The sequence below is a fragment of the Vicugna pacos genome, chromosome 18, assembly GCF_048564905.1.
Source record: "Vicugna pacos chromosome 18, VicPac4, whole genome shotgun sequence".
Lineage (NCBI taxonomy): Eukaryota > Metazoa > Chordata > Mammalia > Artiodactyla > Camelidae > Vicugna > Vicugna pacos.
In genome coordinates, this window is record NC_133004.1 from 11,688,293 (window position 1) to 11,709,698 (window position 21,406).

At 39.9% G+C, this 21,406-nt stretch overlaps 1 protein-coding gene across 1 annotated transcript in view; it reads right to left on the reverse strand.

Moving 5' to 3' along the window:
• The window catches only part of ERCC4 (ERCC excision repair 4, endonuclease catalytic subunit), a 29,401-nt gene extending 8,229 nt beyond the window's left edge, over window positions 1-21,172 (reverse strand). Inside the window, exons 1-9 of the mRNA XM_072942160.1 lie at window positions 20,948-21,172; window positions 19,400-19,580; window positions 13,592-13,787; window positions 12,502-12,709; window positions 10,359-10,539; window positions 9,256-9,384; window positions 8,210-8,320; window positions 5,929-6,526; window positions 4,056-4,148 (exon numbers count right to left, since the gene is read on the reverse strand). Coding sequence (XP_072798261.1) covers window positions 4,056-4,148; window positions 5,929-6,526; window positions 8,210-8,320; window positions 9,256-9,384; window positions 10,359-10,539; window positions 12,502-12,709; window positions 13,592-13,787; window positions 19,400-19,580; window positions 20,948-21,154 — 1,904 coding nt within the window. The 5' untranslated portion in view covers window positions 21,155-21,172. The remainder of the gene's footprint in view (window positions 1-4,055; window positions 4,149-5,928; window positions 6,527-8,209; window positions 8,321-9,255; window positions 9,385-10,358; window positions 10,540-12,501; window positions 12,710-13,591; window positions 13,788-19,399; window positions 19,581-20,947) is intronic.
• Window positions 21,173-21,406: the final 234 nt, after the last annotated feature.

Sequence of the window (21,406 nt, forward strand, 5' to 3'; positions counted from 1 at the left end):
CAAAAACTGAAGATTCACTTCCAAGTGATTCCACAACTGTTTCAATTACTGTTAAAACAGTTAGTTTACTATGAAATGTTATAACTGCAAATTGAATTTGAGGAAAAATATACTCCTTACATGAAATCAGAGTTGTGAAGAAAATATTGTCTTACTAACTAGTAACTCAAATTAATTTCACAGAAATTCTCCATAATTATAAATATTCAGTCCCTTGCTTTCAACATCCATCATAATTATTCAAGTTACTCTATGTGATAGACACAAAATGATTATTAAAAAATTCAGGTTCCTTTTTCCACTTCAAGCACTGAGGTCTCTTAATCTAGCTGTAACATCTTCAATGGCATCTGAATAGCCTGTACAACACGGAAATGCAGGGAGGAGGTGCTGAACTGGAAGTCTCTTCAAACGGGCTTTTTTTCAAGCCCTGATGCTAACCCATTTTGTGATCATACTTTCTAACTATGAAATTTCAAATAATCTTACCCCTTCCTTTGAAAAGCGGTGACCTTTACAAAACTATGTATACTCAGAATGTTATTAGTGATTTCTTGACCCAGAGAGCTTTTTATTATCAATACTCAGCAGTGTAATCTTTTTTCTCGTTACTTGTCATCTGTAATCTACTGATCTTCAGTCCAGCCAAACAGTCCTTTCGCTGCCAGTTCGCCTGATTCATTCCTTTCTGATTATTTTAAATAGTAGCACTGCTTTTGTTCTTACAACATCACTCATGGAGGTCCTGGCAAAAGTGCATTTTCTTATTCTCACATTAAATTTTTCTCTAAGTCCAGGCTCAGTGCAAATACTCTCTCAGCCATGCACCTCACATATATTTTGCTTTTCAAAACAAACACTTCTCAAATTCCCCGAGTTTTCTGGGAAAGTAAATATCTAAAGAATCTAAGCAGCGTAACTATCTGTGTAACATGGGAAGATCTAACTTACAATAGGTGAACACTCACCACAGAGAGAGTTCAGAAAATTATGCCAGACCATAGATAAACTTACACCAAAACCTGGTATGGAAATTATCGTAGAGATTGACATGTGAGACAGTCCACAGCTGCAGTTCTGCTGAGCTTTCCAGTACGTGCCAGGCTTATCAGAACCTTGTCACTGAGCCCTCTGATGCATAGAATCACTTATACAAACTGAATGGTGTGGGGTCCCCAATACCCTGCTACAGTCTACTTGCAGCGCTCTTTTCTAGGTTAGGTTCCCTGATGTACCAGAGAAGAGGTAGCTGCGGGAAGGAAGCCTGGAGCATAAAACTCACCTACTCAGATTCTGCCAGGCTCCTCTGGCTACAACACTGTGCAGGAAAGGATTAAGAGAGCAGGCCTGGGCTCCTTAAACCCTGAGTTTTCCCGAGAAGGGCCTGTCTTCTCTCCTCAGCGTGTCTTCCCAGAAGTCCTTGGCCAGCTTCTGGGAGTTGAGCTCTGAGCCCTTGGAATATTCTGTCTGATAAGAGGGTTTCTGAGTGCCTGGGGCCACATAGCACCGGTGTGATCAATGGTTTATGCCAACAGTGTGATTTATGGTGAATACCTGTTTTTGCTCCGGGGAGCTGGAGTCTGTCACGCAAGTCCTGTGTCTACACGACTGACCCCCAAGCCCTGGGTCAGCCTCCCTGTTGACAACACTGAGCATGTGCTATCACACACTGCTGCTGAGAGAATTCAACCCGTCCACGCGACTTCACCGGGAGAGGACACCCGGAAGCACATGCTGATTTTCCCTGGACTTGGCCCCGTGTGTTCTTTCCCTTTGCTGATTTTACTCTGTATCTTCTCACTGTAATAAACCACAATGGTTGAGTGTACCAGTTTTTCTGACCTGCGGGTCCTTCTAGTGAATCACTGAGCCTGAGGGTGGTCTTGGGGATCCTCAAAACAAACACCAACAATCTAATCTGAATATTTTAGCTCCATGTGCTCGTTGGTAACTTAGAGACAAGTGCTTTAACCAGAGAAGCCTTATGCAAAGGACATTTTACAAAGAGTGAAGGAGCAATTAGGAGGTACTGGCCCACATCCAGTATCACAATTCTTTCATTCTGTTGCCTAAATATTTTGTCAATCTGTCTCCTTCTCTCCATCAATCTAGCCCTGGCTACCACCTGTTCTTATCAGACAATTGCAATAGCTTCCTGAGTATTTTCTGGCTCTATCCGTTCGCCAGTTTGATGCCAGAAGAGCCTTTAAAATCCTACTATGTCACTTTCCTACTTACAACTCTTCAAGGCTGTCTTACTGCCTTCAGAGGCAAGTTCTAAATCCTTAGCAGGTCTTTCACACCTCTTAGCTTTCACACACACCCTTGTTCAACATAACCCCCTTGCCCACCTTGTCTATTTAGCAACTAGCAAACGTGTTGTGTGTGTCAGCTTAACAGTCGCTCCCACAGTGACGCCGTCCCGATGCCCCACACTGGGTCAGGTCTCCTGGACACACCCTCCTACGATACTACCCCTCCCTTTTTTTTTTTGCCTTTGCAGCCCGCAGCACTCTGCCCATGTATGTTTATCACACTATGCATACACAGTCACTGTTTGTCTTTTCCCCCAGAGGACAAGCTCTAGGTGGGAGGGCAGAGCCTTTTTCTGCACCACTGTAACTCCAACACTTTAATATTAGCACAGGGTTGGTTGGCTCCTAAAAGATGCTCAAGTGATATCTGCTGACTTAGTCTTGGGAGATGAAGGTCTGGAAGACACAGAGAAGTGCTAAAAGCTTTGGACAAAAAGAGGTAGTCTGTACTATACCTGGTCTGTTATAAAACTTTTTCAAATATTTTTTTCAAAAAACATAGATACACAACACATAAACTCTCCTGCAGAGCACATTAATAGAAAATACATCTTCATAGGCTGAAAGGACGGACTGATAATTGTAGGCCCGGTAGCTGTAAGAACGCACAGCCAAGGCCCTGCCGCAATCACAGAGGACGTGAAAGGGAGAGGAGGGGTGGGCATTGCCCGGGTGCCGCGCCCAGTGCCTCCAGAGGGACCGATTCAGTCAGCACTCCTGTTTCCAGGAACACATGCCCTGGACGAACTGGGAATTCCAGTAAATGGTGCACATTTTAGGCACATACTGAAAGCCCACAGCCAGTGCTAAAGGATGGTTGTCCATTTTGAAATTCTGTGTAGGTCCCGGCTGGCGAACTGCCACTAACAACGATTTCTGCCCTCTTGCTGTCACTGGTATGTTGCCAATGTCTGAGAGTTGGAAGATGAGTCTGGCTCATTCACACTCAGGCCAGTCCATGGCCTCCTCTGGCCTGGCCTCTCCTCTGGCTCAGCTCAAGGATGCCCTGTCCAGGCCCTGTCCTGGCTTCAGAGAGCATCTGATCCATTTTCTCTCACCAAGCTGCATCTCCTTGACAACTTCCCTTGGAGGAGGTTATCACATTTCTCAAACACTTGCAGGAGTAAGAGGTAGCCTCCCCGTTTGCAAAAATCTCACTTAGAAACATTTTCCTTGTGTTAAACCAAAAAGCTTTTTCCATTTGGATTTGGAACATTAAAGGACACTCATTCTCAAAAGCAAACACATATGGTCAGACAAATGCCACACTTAAAAAAAAAAATCTTCCTGGAGTGATTTTGTTGATCTGAACTGACCAGGTCATAAAAGTATTTCCCAGTAAACAGTAAAGTAGTCACCCACCCACAGACAACAGAAATCTTACAAGGAGAAAAAAAAAATCATGATTCAAAGGGAAGGGAGGAATCTTGTTATGTAGGGGAGAACGAGAGATTTCAAAACAGCTTTCTTAGGAAAGTCGTGCTTTATATTGCTGGTGTTTTATGTCATACACACAGAGAAAAGGAACTGGAGATGGTGGAGAAAGCGGGGGAGGGAAAAGGGAACGTGTGATGTACATAAACCGGGGGTGAACCAGACCACAGGAGTGTCTTGCCGTGACCTCCCCCGCTGCCTCCCCCACCGTCTTTCCTGAGGGCTGGTCAACAGCTCCCCACCCAGAGAAGCCTCTGGGTCCTGAAAGGCCTTCGATTCTTTCACACTGATCTTCTAGGTATTTACCTTATGAGCTTTTCAAAAGCTTCCTTCTCTTTCCGCAAAGCAGTGAGATAGCGCTGTTCCTCGGTGGAACCTCCGTATATAAGAAAGTAAACCCTGCAAGTTAAGACAGAACTCTTTTAGGCTGCAAACACAAAATCTTTCATCCCTGGAAGGAAGAGCATGGCATTTGAAATCAGCCACTTAGAGTGTTCAAACAATAAATATTTGACCGAGCAGAAAAGGTTCCATTCATCACACACTTGCTAAAATTAAGCAGCCTAAACCCCACCTGTTGAAGGTCTCAGTACCACATGGGTTTTGTTTTTTTTTTTTTTTTCCCCTTCTTTCACCAAAAGGAGGAACAGAGTTTAGGCAAACACTGAAATATAACAAAGACGGATAGAATAATTCTTTCCTCATAACTATAAACAAATCAGAAAACACACAATCTTAGCGGCTTCTCTTTTTTCAATTTTTTCTTTGCACCTCTGCCAAACAATCGTTTAAAAAGTTGGATAGTAGTTATAAAAGCCAGCTTATGAAAGCTCATGTTAGTGAAAAATAAACACATGAAATCTATATGACCTTTATCTTCACAAGTAATTTCTCAGCTCCTTTTTATTCATGTCTTAACAGAACTGAGGCATCACACATTTTATATAAACACATGGACACAGGAGACATATGGATTATATCAGGCTCCTCAAGAAATAATTTGACGTATTCTTTTCTCTTAGAAGAGCCAGCTTTTCTGTCTTGTTTGTTGCTAAGAAGCTGAACGAAGCACCCCCCCTGTCCCTTTTCTTCATCTTCTATCAGAGGTGTTTTCCTTATTTAGCTCTCGATTTTTCTTTCAGCCTTCACTTCCCTAGATTTTGTTCAAGTATGGACAGAAAAAAGACCATTGGACAGTGAATCCAGAGACCTCAGCTCTCCCACGAATGTATCACATGGCCAAGGGCAAGCCATTCACCACTTCCGGGCCTCAGTTTCCCACCGATGGATGGAGTGGCTGAACTCCCAGGGCCCTTCTGGTTCTGACATTTTGTTTCTAAGTATCACACTATTCTATTCTCAGGCAACAGAGAACTCTGGCGCACACAAGCTATCTACAATGTTGATCAATAGCAAAGCACGAAAAATTTATCAGCTTGTAATTACTTTACCGGGTTCATCTAATCTCTTCATCCTGCATTATTTCTGATCCACCTCCTCCATTCATCTCTGCTCTGAAAGGCTGCGTTAGTTAAACTGCTAGAAAGGTTTCTCTTGGCTCTGCTTTTGGTTCAGGCCGAGTTCAGGATATTAATTTTGCTCTTTATTTCCCTCAGATAATTGGGGAGCCAGCACACTATATTCTTTGGGAGGCACCACTTTTCTCATCTGATATTCCTGTAGATTTTACATCTGATATTTCTTGAAACTCAAGAAAACTTGCTGTAATAATTTTGCAAATACTTTAGTTTTATGTGGCTGTAACTTAGAGTCACTTCTTCCAGTTTATCAGGAGGGCATTTTAGAAGACTGAAATCATTTAGCTGAGTCATAATTACATTAACATTTGGTAGAAGTTAGGATATTATATTATAAATTTCCTAGACTTGTTCAGAGATACAACCAACGCATAAAGGATGTGGCACAGAACAGAAGAGCAGGTAGCAAGAATAGGAGGCCCACCCAGACTGGGTGTCCCACTATAACATTCTACCTCTTCCCCACGCGTACTCCCAGACTGATCAGAAAACAAAATGGTTTCGTAAACTCCACCAACAGCATAACAATGTCACGTTAAAGATAAGAAAACCCATGTGCAACCGGTATAGTTTCTGCGTTAAATCCTAAAGAACCGTGAAACTGAAGTCTGTAAGGTAACAGTTCACACTCATTAACTTGCCTCAGCGGTTTCCCGGGGCGACTTGCCCTGTAAATTTCAAGCTGACGTACGAACGTTAGCTCTGCGTCGTACAGAACCACGTATCGCGGCTCCACTTCGTGGAGCACCCTGGTCAGAGCGTAGGGGTCGCTGCAGCCCAGAAGTGGGTGGATGATGGTGAGGGGGTCTTTCAGGATCCCGTACGCGGCATCAGATGGTACATTTAAATCAAACTCCTCATGCTGAATATCTTCTAAGGAGTTCTCGGGGCTGTTGCTTACGTCTCTTGGACACCCTTCCTCGACATCTCTCTCCTCGTCCACTTCTTCAGATTTCCCCATCATCTGAGTTAAAGTCAACCGTGGCTTCTTCTTTCTGAGAGCCCTCTCTTTGGCAGCAGCCCCCTCTTTGTTTCGGAGGCCTCTGGGCCTTCTGCTGGATTTCGTTGTTCTCTTTGTACCGTCCTCCTGCCTGAACTTCACCCACACGTCTTCAGCTTTGCTGTCCTTCTCAAAGGTTTTCCTGTACAGCCTCAACAAGAAGGCCTCTGCTCCGACCGCGACGTACTCCCGCAGCTGGGAGCACGTCCTGTCGTCACTTGCACAGATGAGAACTTGTCCTAAAGTTAGAAAACAACGTTATGTCGCTATTACCTCACTTGTCGCCCTAATCCCCATGGGCCCCCTGATCCCTTCCCCCACAAAGAAAACATATCTCACTCCTTGGCGCTGAAGGCACATTTACAATTTGTGTAAAAGGGTCTCAGATGCTTATCAAAGGCTTTCACCTCTCTGGCAGGATTATTTAAATCTTTTGAGTAAAGTTGAAGCTAGAAACATTTAGAGTCTTATGAAAAGTACAGCTGTGGTATAATGGAGGCTCTACAGAAGCTCATTTTAATTAATAATTTTCCAGAGGATCTTATATACCTGAATAAATTTCAAATGGATTACACAGTCAAATGTTAAATATTAAATCATTAAAAAAATGACCATTCTCCACCTCTCTAGACGAGGATGATTTTCCAGGCTTAAAAGTAATGAGAGGAATCTTAGACAAGACTGATATCTGTGATCTAAGATTGACTCTGTAAGAACAAAAAACTGTGCATTAAAGAGGCTAAAGACAAAAACAAATTTACGCAACTATAATAAATGTTAATATCTTAAATACATAAAAAGCTGATATAAACCGAGGACATAGCCTAAACTGGCAAAGGAAACTGAGACAATTTACAAGAGGAAATGCATCTGAGAAAATACTGAGTTCACCAAAACATCAAAATTTAAAACAAGATAACATTTTTCACCCATCAAATTAATAAAATTAATTTAAAATTATACATATGTAATACATGTAGACACACACAAATATATACAGAATCTCCCGTCACTGTTAGCTAGCTGAAAAAGCAATAAGCTTGTATACTTCCAAAAGATACGAAAATTGATAAAAACGTTCTGTAAATCAATGTGGTAATATGTCTTGAGAACTTTAAAACGGTCAGTATCATTTGAGTCATTAATTCTATATCCAGAAATTACATCTACACTGTAACTTTAACAATGTGAAACAGAAAACACACGAAAGAAAACCAGGAAGGAAATAATGCCAATGTTAACAGTGGCTGCTATACGTACTCTTTTTCCTTTATACTTTTCACTTTTTCTAAGTGGGCATGTACGACTTTGGGTCTTAGTCACAGCACCGTAAGTTCTGGGATAGCATCACAGCGTAATTACTCATATAAGGACTGTGTGCTGGTCTCCATTGCTTTATAGGAGGAGTTCAGCGTCTCAATAGATATTTTTAAAAATCTAGTTTTATTTTTAAAATTCAGTTCAGGTTTAGTCTGCTGTGCTAATCTACTACTATACTCATGTTTGAAGAGAGTAGCCCTAAAACTTGGAATTTTTTTTAGGACTAGATCAACGCCACTCCAGAGAACAGATGAAGCTTCTTTGAAAAGATACTCGCTGAGAATCTAAAATTTAAGTCCATTAGCTTTCTCTTTGGGGATTCCAGATGTAAAAAGCCTGGTGAATATATATGTGGAGATTAGCTGCATCTTTAAACAGAAGTCCTGAGACTTTCATGAATACACAATGATTCAACCTGGAGAAAAACAAATCACATCGAACGAACAGAAACGAGGTTGTCACTAAGATTTCAGTGTTCATTTGGCACTTATTCTTCTACATTTTATAAACAAAATAATAGTGTAAGTTATTTTAAAGAGCTAATCAAAAAGACCCATATGCAAGATTTTGTACGCAAATGTCATCATCTCCTTTTTTCCCACCTGGACCACCGAGGGCTTCACTCTCCTTATTCTCTGCCTCAATTTCTTTCAGTACTTCGGTAAGTGCTTCCCACTTTGGGTTGCTTTCTAGTACCAGTTCCTTTTTTGCTTCTGTATAGAAATAAAAGATAACCTCATTCTATGTGATAATATTTATCCATAAAGTATTACAAAGGCTTTTAAAACAACAGATAACACAGGCATCATTCCATAAACCCATTCCTTTGAGCTGCCTTCATAAAGCTCTAGAGGTAGACTCTGCTTCCCTGAAAAAGGTCTGCCTCATGGTCTAAATGAAGACACTCCAAACCAGCATTAACACAGGTTTCATGATGCCTTGACAGAAAGCGATACGCACGGTCACTAACAGGAGATGACCATGTGTTAGCTGTCAACTGTGACACAGTATATAAACTGTTACACAGAACAAAGGACTCAGTAGAGAATAACAGGATTTACTATTTCTAAAATCCCCATGATTTTCCAAATCCTGAACATGATATAAGCAGGCAACAATCAAATCTTTATTTCTGTAAGTATGCAAACATGTTACTAATGTATTTAATTAAGTTTTGAAAGAGACCTGTCAAACTAGTCAGAAAGTAAGCATCAACCCTTTCCCATGCCTTAAAAAACCAACGATATTTATTATATCTACTAGATGAGTGTGGACTAAAATCCATATATGCCTCATTCTAGTATATTTATGTTTCCTAAAAGCTAAAAGGGATGTTAAAATGTACCACGAAGACTAAGTGTCCAAACAGTAATTACTCTGAAGTTTAAATAAAAAACCAATCTATAATTCTTACGTAGTAGTAAAGATACTCTTGATTGATATTTGGCATTCATTATTTGGAATCCCCTGGCAATGAATCCATACCGAATACTTTTAACATACATTGCATATGTTACATATAACATTTAGTTAACATGCAGTCACACATATGGCTGAAGGAGATTTAAACATACTGTAACTCGATAAGTATTTTCACATCACAGTCTTAAATAAAAGACATGATTAAAGACTTAAGCATACAAGATACCTTGTTCCTCTTCAATTTCCATTTTTTCAGGCATTTTGCCTTTTTTACTCATTTTGGCATCTGGAACATGATAAACCCTTGCTCGAGCATTTACAAACATCGAGGTGCTAGAGTCAAGAAACAGCCAACCTAATATGAAAAGTTAAAAAAGCCTTCAGTTTATGGTTAATTTTCGAGAACCTCTGACGGTCACACGATCATGTCCACAATCAGTCCCCAGCCTGTTCATCTCCCAACAATACCATCTCCTGTATTGTGGCCCCGTCACTGTTTGGCTAGACCAGTGGTTTTCAGTGTGGCCAACAGATCCCTGGGGGTCCCTAAGGTGTTTTCGGGGTGGAGGGTGTCTGAGACCGCAAAACTATTCTCATAATACTACTAATGCGTTATTTGACTTTTTTCCACTGTGTTGACATTTCCAATGATGGTGCAAAAGCATTGGCAGGTAATGCCACTGGTGGCTGAGCACAAATGAAGGCAGTGGGACCAAAGTGTACCAGAAGTCAGTGTATTCCTCAGTGCTATGCATCTGTAGTTTATTACTTAAGAATGTCTCTGATGAAGCAGTAAAAAATATTAACCTTATTAAATCTTGGCCCCAGGGGCACCTGGACCACATTTTAAAAATCATCGCTCTAGCCAAACAGTGAGAAAGGTCACAGTAGTGGGGGAAGAATGTGACTGACAGAAAAACAAGATGGTGGACAGCTGTGTATGATATGTCCCTACACATTTCTTCTTCAGCACTTCACTGATGAAACTCCATATTCCCTTGCTGTTTCTTTGGGGAAAATGAATTTTAAGTTCATAACAATTAAACTTTCAGAACATAACCTGTTTCTAAGTTGGGGATATACAGTTTTTTCTAGAAATAAAATTGCCCAGAATGGATGTGAATGTTTATTATTATACAGAAGTTAAGCAGGCGGAAACATTAGCTATCAATAAGGCCTACATCCTTGTGCTATAAACATAAAATGTAATTTGAGATCTTAGTATACCATGTAGTTGAACATAGCACTCCCCACACCTGAATCCTCAACAAAACCCAGTACTTTATTCAAATCAGCTCCTAGAATAATATTAGTATTTTTATTTCCCACCTGAATTCTGACCAAATGCCTTCTCTGTTGCTCTGAGAGATTCCAGAAGATTAAGAAATGTGACACAATCATATTGAGAGAGATATTGCAGCAAAGTACGTAATATCTTCAAATCCTGAACCAAGGATTTAGTCTTGGCTCCAAGCTGGTGCCACAAAGGATCCAGATAATGGCGGATTGTCTAAAACAAGAATAAAATTTAGTACTGCTAAAATATGTTCAATATAGCTATTATGAATACAAGTTATACTTTCAACAAACATTATCCCTTGTATACCTAAAAAATGGTTAAAATGATAAATTTTGTTACATATATTTTACCATAATAATTTTTAAAAAATCCAAAACATTATCTCCCAAAGAAGTGGACAGAAAATTTAAGTTCATAAGATTCTAATAATAATGTTTAGTTTTTCAAATATAAAGCAGAGTATCATAATTAGAATCTTTATGATCAGAGAATCAATTCGTAATTACCCATGTTACATTATTAGGAGAAAAAAAGGCCTGATAAATATCAGATAATCAAATGAATAGTTTAAAAAGAATTTCAATTTCTGCCAAGTTTGGTTGTGACCCTATCTCAGACGGATAAGACGTGAGATCCAGTTGGATGATGAAGCAGAGGACACAAATTAGGGAAACTACATGATATCAAATTAAATAACAGTGGACCTTAATTTATTGATATAAAAGATTTCTTTAGTTTTTGTTTTAAAATGTGATTCATGAATACAAAAACATTTGTTAAATTAACAACTCACCAAATATGAGTACTTTTTAAAATCTTTAAAAATTTGCGTAAAACACGGAAGAGCTTTATGTACACACCATGTAAGTATTTACATATCCACAGCTGTATATATGTACATTTCTTTCACAAGCTGACTCTGTAACTAAAAGGGATAATACTTCTGCACGATATGGAAACAGTTTTATTACATGGCAGCTTATCAACATACACTGACTGGGAGTAATATTTGGATGACCATACAATTTATTGTCCAAACTAGGACTCCTGTGAAGATGAAATGGAACTATTAAGAATTACTCCAGGACAACAGGCAGATACTGGGGCTGTCTGAGATAATATGGGACACATAACTCTTCTGTAAGTCACCTTTTGTAAAATCATCTACAAAAGTTAAATTTTCTAACAAGATGCAAATTATGCTTATAATTTGTTTTGGTTTCTAAAAGAATACCTAAAACAGTACTTTGACTTTTACTAGCCAGGGGATGATAAAAAGAAACTTAGTGCAAAACATATCTGGTTATATTTTGTTTTTCTAGGAACATACATATTCTATTAAAAATGTGTGAGAATTTTTTGTTTGTTTTATTTTGGTATATCATGCACTAAATTATAATAAACTTCGTTGAAAATAGAAGAACAAAACGCATGAAATTAGTTTTACATATCATCATTTCACAGTAAAATGATTTTTTTGGAAGAATCAGAAAAATGAGGACTTAATTTTCTTTTTTTAAAATCACTATGCATTATTTCCAAAGATACTGATTCAGTGTTTGAAAGATAGGAATTTGTTCTGCCAAAAAAAAAAAAAAAAGCTGCCTGGAATTTTGTCAAAGTCAGCATTTTCAGGACCAACAATTCAATTTCAGATATTTATATACCTATATTAATATTAATCTATGATGAAAAAATTAATTAGAATTAAAATTCCTTGAACTAAAGTCTTACCATTTTCTCAATTCAGAATGTAATTTTAAGACAGACCAAGTTTCATATTCCTCAGCAATCAAAATTCATCCAAATTATTTTTATTCCAAATAAGAGATCATAAATTATGAAGTATTCTATGTAAACTCTTCTACCTGTTGATATCCAAATGTTGTCATTTCAGAGCAAAAGTTCATTTATCGTCCTCTTACATACACTGAACATAAGAGACAATCATTGTACAACTGCAAAAATCAGAGTTGTGCTTATGTGCCAATCAATGTAATTTACTACAAATTACTTTTCAGTAAAACAAAAAAGCTATACTTTCAATCACCTCCAATTTAATCCTAAATTAACAGCAAATTCCTATTAAGAACACTATAAATATTAAATTAACTTGCATTCTTTAAAATTACAACATAACAAACTGCTAAAACAGGAAAAGAAACAGAGTACCTTGTCAAAAGGTTTTCCAATAGCATTTTCTAAAGATAAATCTTCGACTTCCAGTGATGGGTTATGGCATTTCAGTTCCTTCAGACACGCATTTAAAATGTCCAGAATAGCAGTCTGTATAGCACGCATGGCAGGTGTCATAGAAACATGAATTTCTACGACTTCGGGTTTATGCTGTTCTAAAAATGAGTTTACTGCTACATGGAACCTAGAGAGACAAATATTTTTCAAATATTTTCTAGAGTTGCAAGAGCTCTGTGTTTCTGGTCTTGGGGTAATACTCCAACAGCTTTTTTGTAAATGCAACTAAGAAACAAAATGGAAAGCAAAATGACAACGTTTTCAGGAATACTTTTAACCTCTATGAACGGAAGTATTATTCAAATAAGGCAGGGGCCAGCAAATTGTGGTCTGGGCCAAACCCAGTGCCTGCTTTTATAAACAGTCTGACTGGCACACAGCCACACCCGCTGTTTACATGTTGTTTACGGCTGCATTCGCACTGTCACAGCACAGCTGAGTAACTGTGACAGACGCGTGGCCTGCAAAGCCTAGAACATTACTACCTGGCCCTTTACAGGAAAAGTATGTTGATCCCTGACATAAGGTATAATCAAAGCAGGAAAAGACCACAAAAACTACTCCCAAATGCCGTACACTAGAACCAAAATACATATTAGCACAGGTTGCAAAATGTTTGAAAATTGAAACTTTATGTTTTCCCTAGAAATTTAGACAAATTCTTCAAAGTCTTGGTGCTTTCTTTCCCTGATTTGTAATTTTCACAGTGGAAGTCGGAGTCTCAGCCATAAATCTGTAGTTCACCTAAAGCAGTTGTACATGTGACTCTCCAGATCCCTGGGGTTTCATGACACGTACAACAAAGTGGCTGCCCTGGGCTACCAGAAAAATAACAATCGAATCTCTCTCCTTTTAAAAGAATCACAAATGTGGTGACCACATATTTATACCTGGATGCACTTGTCATGAACCTGACTGGCACGCATCAAGTGCAATGACAGCAAATTTTACATTAAAGAGCAAAATTACGGTAGATTCTCCCACAGAAATCTGTCAAAATGTTTTTTACCTTGGCCACAGATACAGCTTCTTCACGAAAAGATTTCTCATCACTCTTTCCACGTGACAAAAGCCAGTGTCAAAGGCAATGGCATTGTCTGTGAAAGCTTTAATGAAACCACGTTTGTTTTTCTGTCGAAAGAGGCGCAAGATGAATGCTTCTTGACAAGAATCGATTATTCTGTGAGCTCTATACACCAAGATGCCTGGGGGGGAAACCACAACTTATAGCAGAGATCAGACGTGCCGTTTTCACGCTCACTTTCATTTGTTTACTTGTCACATTCTTCCTGAATGTCTACTTGAGCGTGGGCAAGCTCTGTTCTAGGCTGGGGATACAGCCGTGAATAAAACACATAAATCTCTCCCATGGCATTTGCAATAAACAACACAAATAGGTAAAATATTTAGTAGGTTATCAGGTGATAAGTGCTAAGGAGAGAAAATGAATGAGGAGGAGAGGGAGTATGTGTGAGGCGTGGTGGTTTACCATTTTATTACTTATTTAATCTTTTAAAAAAAATTGGAGTATAGTTGCCATACAATATTATGTAAGTCACAGGTGTACAATATGTGAGTCACAATTTTTAAAGGCTATACTCCATTTATAGCTATTACATAATATTGGCTACATTCCCCGTGTTGTACAATATATCCTGGTAGCTTATTTTATACCTCTTAATCCCCCATCTCTACACTGCACCTCCCCACTCCCTTCTCCCTACTGGTAACCACTAATTTGTTCTTGATATCTATGAGTCTGCTTCTTTTTTGTTATATTCACTAGTTTGCTGTATCTTTTAAGGTTTGCAGTTTTAGATAGGGTGGCCTCACTGAGGTCTAATGTGAGTGAATGCTGGATGGAGATGGGGGTGAGCCTTGTGACCATGTGGGCCCAGAGAGTTCGGACCTGAGAGAATGCCTACAGCAAAGGCCCCGGGGTGGGGCGTATCTGGCCTCGTGGAGGAAGCATTTCTGAAAGCGAAATGGGTTGCTCACTCTTTCATATATGAATCAGATGTGAACGACGCAAAATAGCTGCCTTTCACAAGTTTAGGCAACATCTGCAGCACCTACTAGAAGAACTCAACTTTCAGAATCAGAGTATATTCAATTGGGAGGTAAATTAGTCCATTTGAAATAAAAATTTTTAATAAATATGCTTAAAACACCTGTTTTGGGGGGTGGAGGGGATAATGACACCTCTGAATCACAAAAACAAGGACAATTATACATGTTCCCTTATCTATAAAATGCGAGTACTGGACCAGCTGATCTCTCACATGCACATATTTCATGTATGTGCCATTCAGGTGCAGTGTGATTAGTGGTAAATTAGAGAGAAACATGAGATGATAAAAAGTGCATAGATGCCACTTCCAACTCAAAAACTCAAATTATTCTATGATGACTCTCAGCCTTTTAGATCTAAACCAAGCCAGTTACTATATGTATATTTGCTATAAATGCCCCTGCATGTTTTCCCTCCCATTCTCATCACTCCCAGGATCTAGAAAATGACACTGACAGGAATTCATGACTCCTATTAGTTCAACAGACTCAAATCTGATTTCACTATTTTGGTGTTTAAATTTTAGCTCAAGGTGGATAGGGCTAAACTTTATTCTAGCTAAGCAAACTGGTTTTCAAATATGGTAAAAATTAATGGTGCTATTTAGGAATTTGTAGACTAAAGATTTTCAGTAAACCCAATGTGTGTATGTATATGTAACTAATTTACTACTCAGAAAATATTCTGTACATGGCAAGTACTCTACTGGGCCACACTTGTTGGCCTGGACTGAAATAATAAAAACAGACTTCTAAGTTAGAAACAATAAAAACAGACTTCTAAGAAAAGGTGACTCTCAATTTAAGAAAATGGTGTGCTACAAAGGTTGTCCTTGTTTTGGAATCCAGAAGAAGGGAGAAGAAGACAACAAATATTCTATCCTAGGCATTGCGATACTTAAGGTACTTTTACAGATTTGTATTTCATTTAATCCCCACAACAACTCTATGGGGTAGGTATTATTATGAGGCCAAGAAAGGGTCCCAGACTTGACCAAGGTCACCCCCCGAGTAAATGGGAGACCAAAGGTTCCAAATCACGACTGTCTGAGATCAAAGCCATGTTCTTCCTACTAAGTGACATCATCGAGGACCACCACCCTCCTTTAAAAACATACAAGCAGGTTAGGTTTCTGGCTAAACTTGCCCACAGTCACACAGATGATACCTTGTGAGGGTGGTAACTCAGGAGAGCATCCTAATTTCTCGTCATCTTTCTGTCTTCAGCACCTACTTCATTCTTGTCAAGTAAGGGATCATTAGTGAATTAAACGTTTGTTGAATGAATATAATGCTGCAGTACAGCACTGGGTGCACAAATCTAACATGTAACTTTTTTTTTTTTCAGTTTCCCACAAAAAATGTGTGTTCTGAGCTTTATCTGGAGATGCTAAGATCTGTTTTAGAAATGAAAGAATCCTCCTGCCCCATTCTTTTGAAAGTACAACCTGGGCAGATATTTACCAGTTCTCCCACTCTTTAGGAGCTGTGGTTGGCAGGGATGCCTTGGGTGGACTGTGGGGGTGATAGCGGGCAGTGATGGGGAATAAGCTAGGGCTATGCACACTGATTACTTTCCAGCAGGTGACATGCTTCTGGGCCTGCTCTTTGGTCTATAACAGCTGTGGTGACAACTCCTGCAAGGGCTCCGGGGGAGCTGGGAGGATGATCCCAGGGGTGGAGCATTTGAAGGAGTTCATTTCTGGCATTCATTTGTGTTCCATTCAGCAAAACAGCAGTAACAGCTCCAGCTTCATTACTGGCTGGGCCTTGATTGAAGTGGGAACAGAATTTTGTACTTTTAATTAGGAACTACCTATAAACTATATTTGGGACATTTCTCTGATTCAGACTGCTGTCTGCCTAATTAGGTTAAACTGTTACTGAGTCAGAGAGTAATCCTGACATCTAGTGGTCATTTCAATACTTTTTTTTAACTTTATCAACTTAAAAAGTAAGGAAACATAAAACTAAATTTTAACAAAGCAGCAATGTATCAAGATTTCTGGTAATAAGCCAATTTTTTGTTATTATTTATTATTCACTATGTAGCAGGCACTATACTAAGCAATTTATTTATTTTACCTCACTTAGTCCTTATGATAACTTTATAAGGAACTAATTTCTCAATTTAAGCAATGAGAAAACTGAGGCTTGTGAAAATTAAGTAACTTGCTTGTAAGCAGTGTCATTACTCTTCAAAGTGGGTCTGACCCTGATCCTTCAAAGTCAAGTGAGTCTGACAGCTAATGTCATACTCAGTAGTGAAAAGCTAAAAGCTTCCTCTAAAATCAGGGACACAACAAGGATGTCCACTCTTGCCACGTCTATTTAACACAGTATTGAAAGTCCTAGCCTCAGCAATCAAACAAGAAAAAGAAATAAAGGCCTCCAACTTGGAAGTGAAGAAGTAAAACTCACTATTTGCAATGACATTATACTACATATAGAAAATCTTGAAGACTCTACCCAAAAAACTATTAGAATATGTAAATTCAGCAAAGTTGTAGAATACAAGATTAATACACAGAAATCTATTTTATTCCTATACACTAACAATGAGCTGTTAGAGAAATCAAGAAAACAATCCCATTTAAAATTAAATCAAAAAGAATAAAATATCTAGAAATAAATTTAACCAAGGAGGTGAAGGACTTGTACTCTGAAAACTATAAGACATTGATGAGAGAAATTAAAGACAATACAAATAAATGGAAAGATATCCTGTGTTCATGGATTGGAAGAATTACGACTGTTAAAATGTCCATACTACCCAAAGCAATCTACAGACTTAATGTACTCCCCATCAAAATATCTATGACATTTTCATAAAGCTAGAACAAATAATCCTAAAATTTGACTGGAACCACAAAGGGCTCCAAATAGCCAAAGCAATCTTGAGAAAAAAGAACAACGCTGGAGGTGTCATGCTCCCTGACTTGAGGCTATACTATTAAGCTACAGTAAGCAAAACAGTATGGTACTGGCCCCAAACCAGACACACAGATCAACGGAAGAGAGTAGAAAGCACAGAAACAAACCCATACACATATGGTCAATTAATCTATGACAAAGTAGTCAAGAATATACAATGGGGAAAAGACAGTCTTTTCAATAAGTGGTTTTAGGAAATCTGGACAGCTATATGTAAAAAAATGAAATTAGAACATTTTTCTCACATCACATACAAAAATAAACTCAAATGGATTAAAGACGTAAGTGTAAGACCTGAAACCATAAAACTCCTAGGAGAAAACAAAGGCAGTATACTCTTTGACATCAATCTTAGCAATAATTTTTTTGATGTCTCTTTAAGGCAAGGGAAACAAAAGGAAAAACAATCAAATGGAACTACATCAAACTAAAAAGCTTTTGTACAGCAAAGCAAACCAACCAACAAAACGAAAAAGCAACCAACTATGAAAGAAGATATTTGCAAACAATATATCTGATAAGGGGTTAGTATCCAAAATATACAAAAAAATCTCATACAACTCAACATCAAAAAACCGAAAAATCTGATTAAAACATGGGTGGAGGACTTGAATATGCATTTTTCTAAAGAAGACATACAGATGGTCAACAGACACAAACAATGAGGTATTACCTCACTCTTCTCAGAATGTTTATTGTGAAAAAGACAAGAGATAACAAATATTTTCAAGGGTGTGGAGAAAAGGGAACCCTCGTGTACTCTTGGTGGGAATGTAAATTGGTACAGCCACCATGGAAAACAGTATGGAGGTTCCCCAATAAATTAAAAACAGAACTACCATATGATCCAGCAATTCTACTCCTGGCTATTTATTTGAAGAAAGCAAAAACACTAATTCCAAGATGCATGTACCCCAATGTTCATAGCAGCATTATTTATGACCAAGGTATGAAAGTAATCTAAGTGTCCATGAATAGATGAAAGGATAAAGAAGATGTGGAATATAAATACAATAGAATATTACTCAGCCATAAAAAAGAATGAAATTTTGCCATCTGCCACAACATGGATGGGCCTGGAGGGTATTATGCTATGTGAAATAAGCCAGACAGAGAAAGACGAATACTGTATGTTTCCACCTATATGTGGAGTCTAAAAAATAAAACAAAATAACAAAACAGAAACAGACTCACAGATACAGAGAACAAACTAGTGGTTGCCAGTGGGGAGAGGTGTGAGGGGAGGGGCAAAATAGGTTAAGGGCATTGAGAGGTACAAAAACTACTAGGTATAAAATAAGGAAGTTAAGGACGTATTTGTACAGCACAGGGGTATAGTCAATATGTATAACAACTTTGTATGGAGTATAATATATAAAAATACTGAATTACTATGTTGTACACTTGAAACTAATATTGTAAGTTATACTGAAAAAATTTCAAATCATGGTAAAAAATACTCTTTAAAGAGGAAAACCAAATACATTTAGGAAATATACAAAGAATATTTATAAACATTTCAAATCTGATTAGTTTGTAAAGGCAAATGTCAGTCAATTACTAAGCATTTACTGAATATGAGCTTTGAAACCAAAGACTTGTCAATCTTATATTTAGTTTCTGATTCAGGCCACAAATATTCACTGAGCATCCAAAATGTGTCTGGTACTGTGTTAATACCTGGAAGCACAATGTTGAGCAAAAATATCCAGTGTTGTTCACAGGAAGGTTTTTGCAGAAGGAACAGACACGAGCAGAAAAAAAAGAAAGTGTAAACGTATATACAAATAACAATAAGGTTTCAAATTCTTACCAGTAATTAAATCTGAGGGTATTCTGTCAGTCAAGAAGTCAACCACAAGTATTCGACTGGTTGCAAATATCACACCGCCTTGTGTGTAAACCTCATAGCGATTGTTACTTGTGATTTCATTTGTTACACGGCGAGGGAGGTGTTCAATTCCTTCTATCTTCAGCTGATTGATAAAATACTCCTAAATCAAATCAGACTTGATTAGTAGACTGTTTAATACAGGGCAGTTTTTATTAAGTTGTAAGTATTTGTATTCAGAATGACACGCTCCCTTTTTCAGAGACCATAAGCCTAGTAATGAACATACAAACAGAATTAGCACTTTTATGTTGATCAACCAAACAACCTACATTTAACTAGTGTTTTGTTTCTGTTTTGCGGTTTGCACTAAGGACTCACTGCACTTGAGATGTTATTAGCAGTTCAACAACAACAACAAAAGACTTAAAGTCTTGGATTAAAAGACTTCTGCCACCTAGAACACTGCCCGCCAAAGCCAGTTTTGCAGGCAAGTGTACCATGTGAGAAGATAACAAGGGAATTCTTTTCCCAGGTGGTGTTGTAGACTATTAGTTCTGTCCTGATGCACCCTAGAGGGGATTTCATCGTGTCACTGGGGCTCTTGGTCCTTTACACTTCCAGTTCAATACCGTCTCTACTGCGGCCTCTGGATCGCGCTAAGCCCTAATCAAGCACTGGGGATAGCTACATGAATGACTGGTCCCCGCCCTCAAGAAGTCTGTGGTCACTCTTCTCAATTGGCATTTTCCTTCTGGCCACCTGCTCATCAGACTTGTCACACCAGGCTGTCACCTCTCATTACCCCACAGCACAGGTACATCTTCCTTCCACCTTCCTGTGTCCTCCATTCCGCCTAACCCAGGTACCCTTCCCCAATATCCTCAGCTTCCAGCTCTCTTCTGTTCTGATCCTACGTCCCTCTTCCCACAGCCTGGGTGAACCTCCGGTCCCTCTTCTTCCCTACAGGGTCGTCCCCAGCCTCGGCGTCTCCTTTCACGTCTCCTCATTCCCCTCAGAGATTCTTCCATCTCCATCACTGTTCCTTTTTTAGGGACCTCACTCCCCTGGCTCAGCAAGGCCCTTGATACCCAACTTTGGGACTGCCTCATAACTCCCGTCCTTATTCTCCTCCAGACACCTCCCCATCCTCTTCAGAGACCTCCCATCCCTCTCCCCACCTCTATCTTTCTCAAATGACTCCCCTTCTCCTCTCAGAGACCCTCCAACCCCCGCAGTGTCCTCCCACCCGTGTCAGGGCCGCGCATCTTCCTCAGGACCCCTCCACCCTCTCAGTGTCCTCGCACCCTGTCAGGGTCCTGCATTCTCCTCGGGACCCCTCCCACCTTCTCAGCGTCCTCGACCCGTGTCATGGGCCTGCAGCTGTCCCGGGGACCGCTATTCATCGCCCTCCCGCCCGCGTCCCGCCTGCATCGCTCTCAGAGGCGTCGCCTCCGTGCCCCGGCCGGCGTCCGCTCCGGAGTCCCAAGAGCTCCCGGAGTCCCCTCAGCCCCGCGCCGGCGGCCGCACCTCCTCGGCCGGCTGCGTGTTGAGCACCAGCACCAGGCATGCCGGGTGGCAGTGCAGCTGTAGGAAGTGGTAGAGGAGCCGGTCCGCGCCGAGCCCGCGGGCGCACACTACCAGCCCGTCCGCATCCAGCAGTTCCAGCACCAACTGCCGCTCGTATTCCAACAGCGGCGCCATAGCTGTCGGTGGAGCCGGCACGCCCGGCTCCATGGGCGCCCTTCCGGGGCGGCGGCCGAACGGAGCCGAAGAGAGCCGAGTCTGAGACGAGCGTGGGCCGAACGCAGCCGAGGAGAGCCGAGTCTGAGACGAGCGTGGGCCGAACGTAGACAAAGAGAGCCGAGCCCGCGAGGACGAGAGCTTGCCGAATGTAGCCGAAAAGGAGCCGAGCCCTAGAGGACGACGCTGGCCGAACTCAGCCAAAGAGGAGCCGAGTGGAGCCGATTCGTAAAGTCGCTGGGAGTG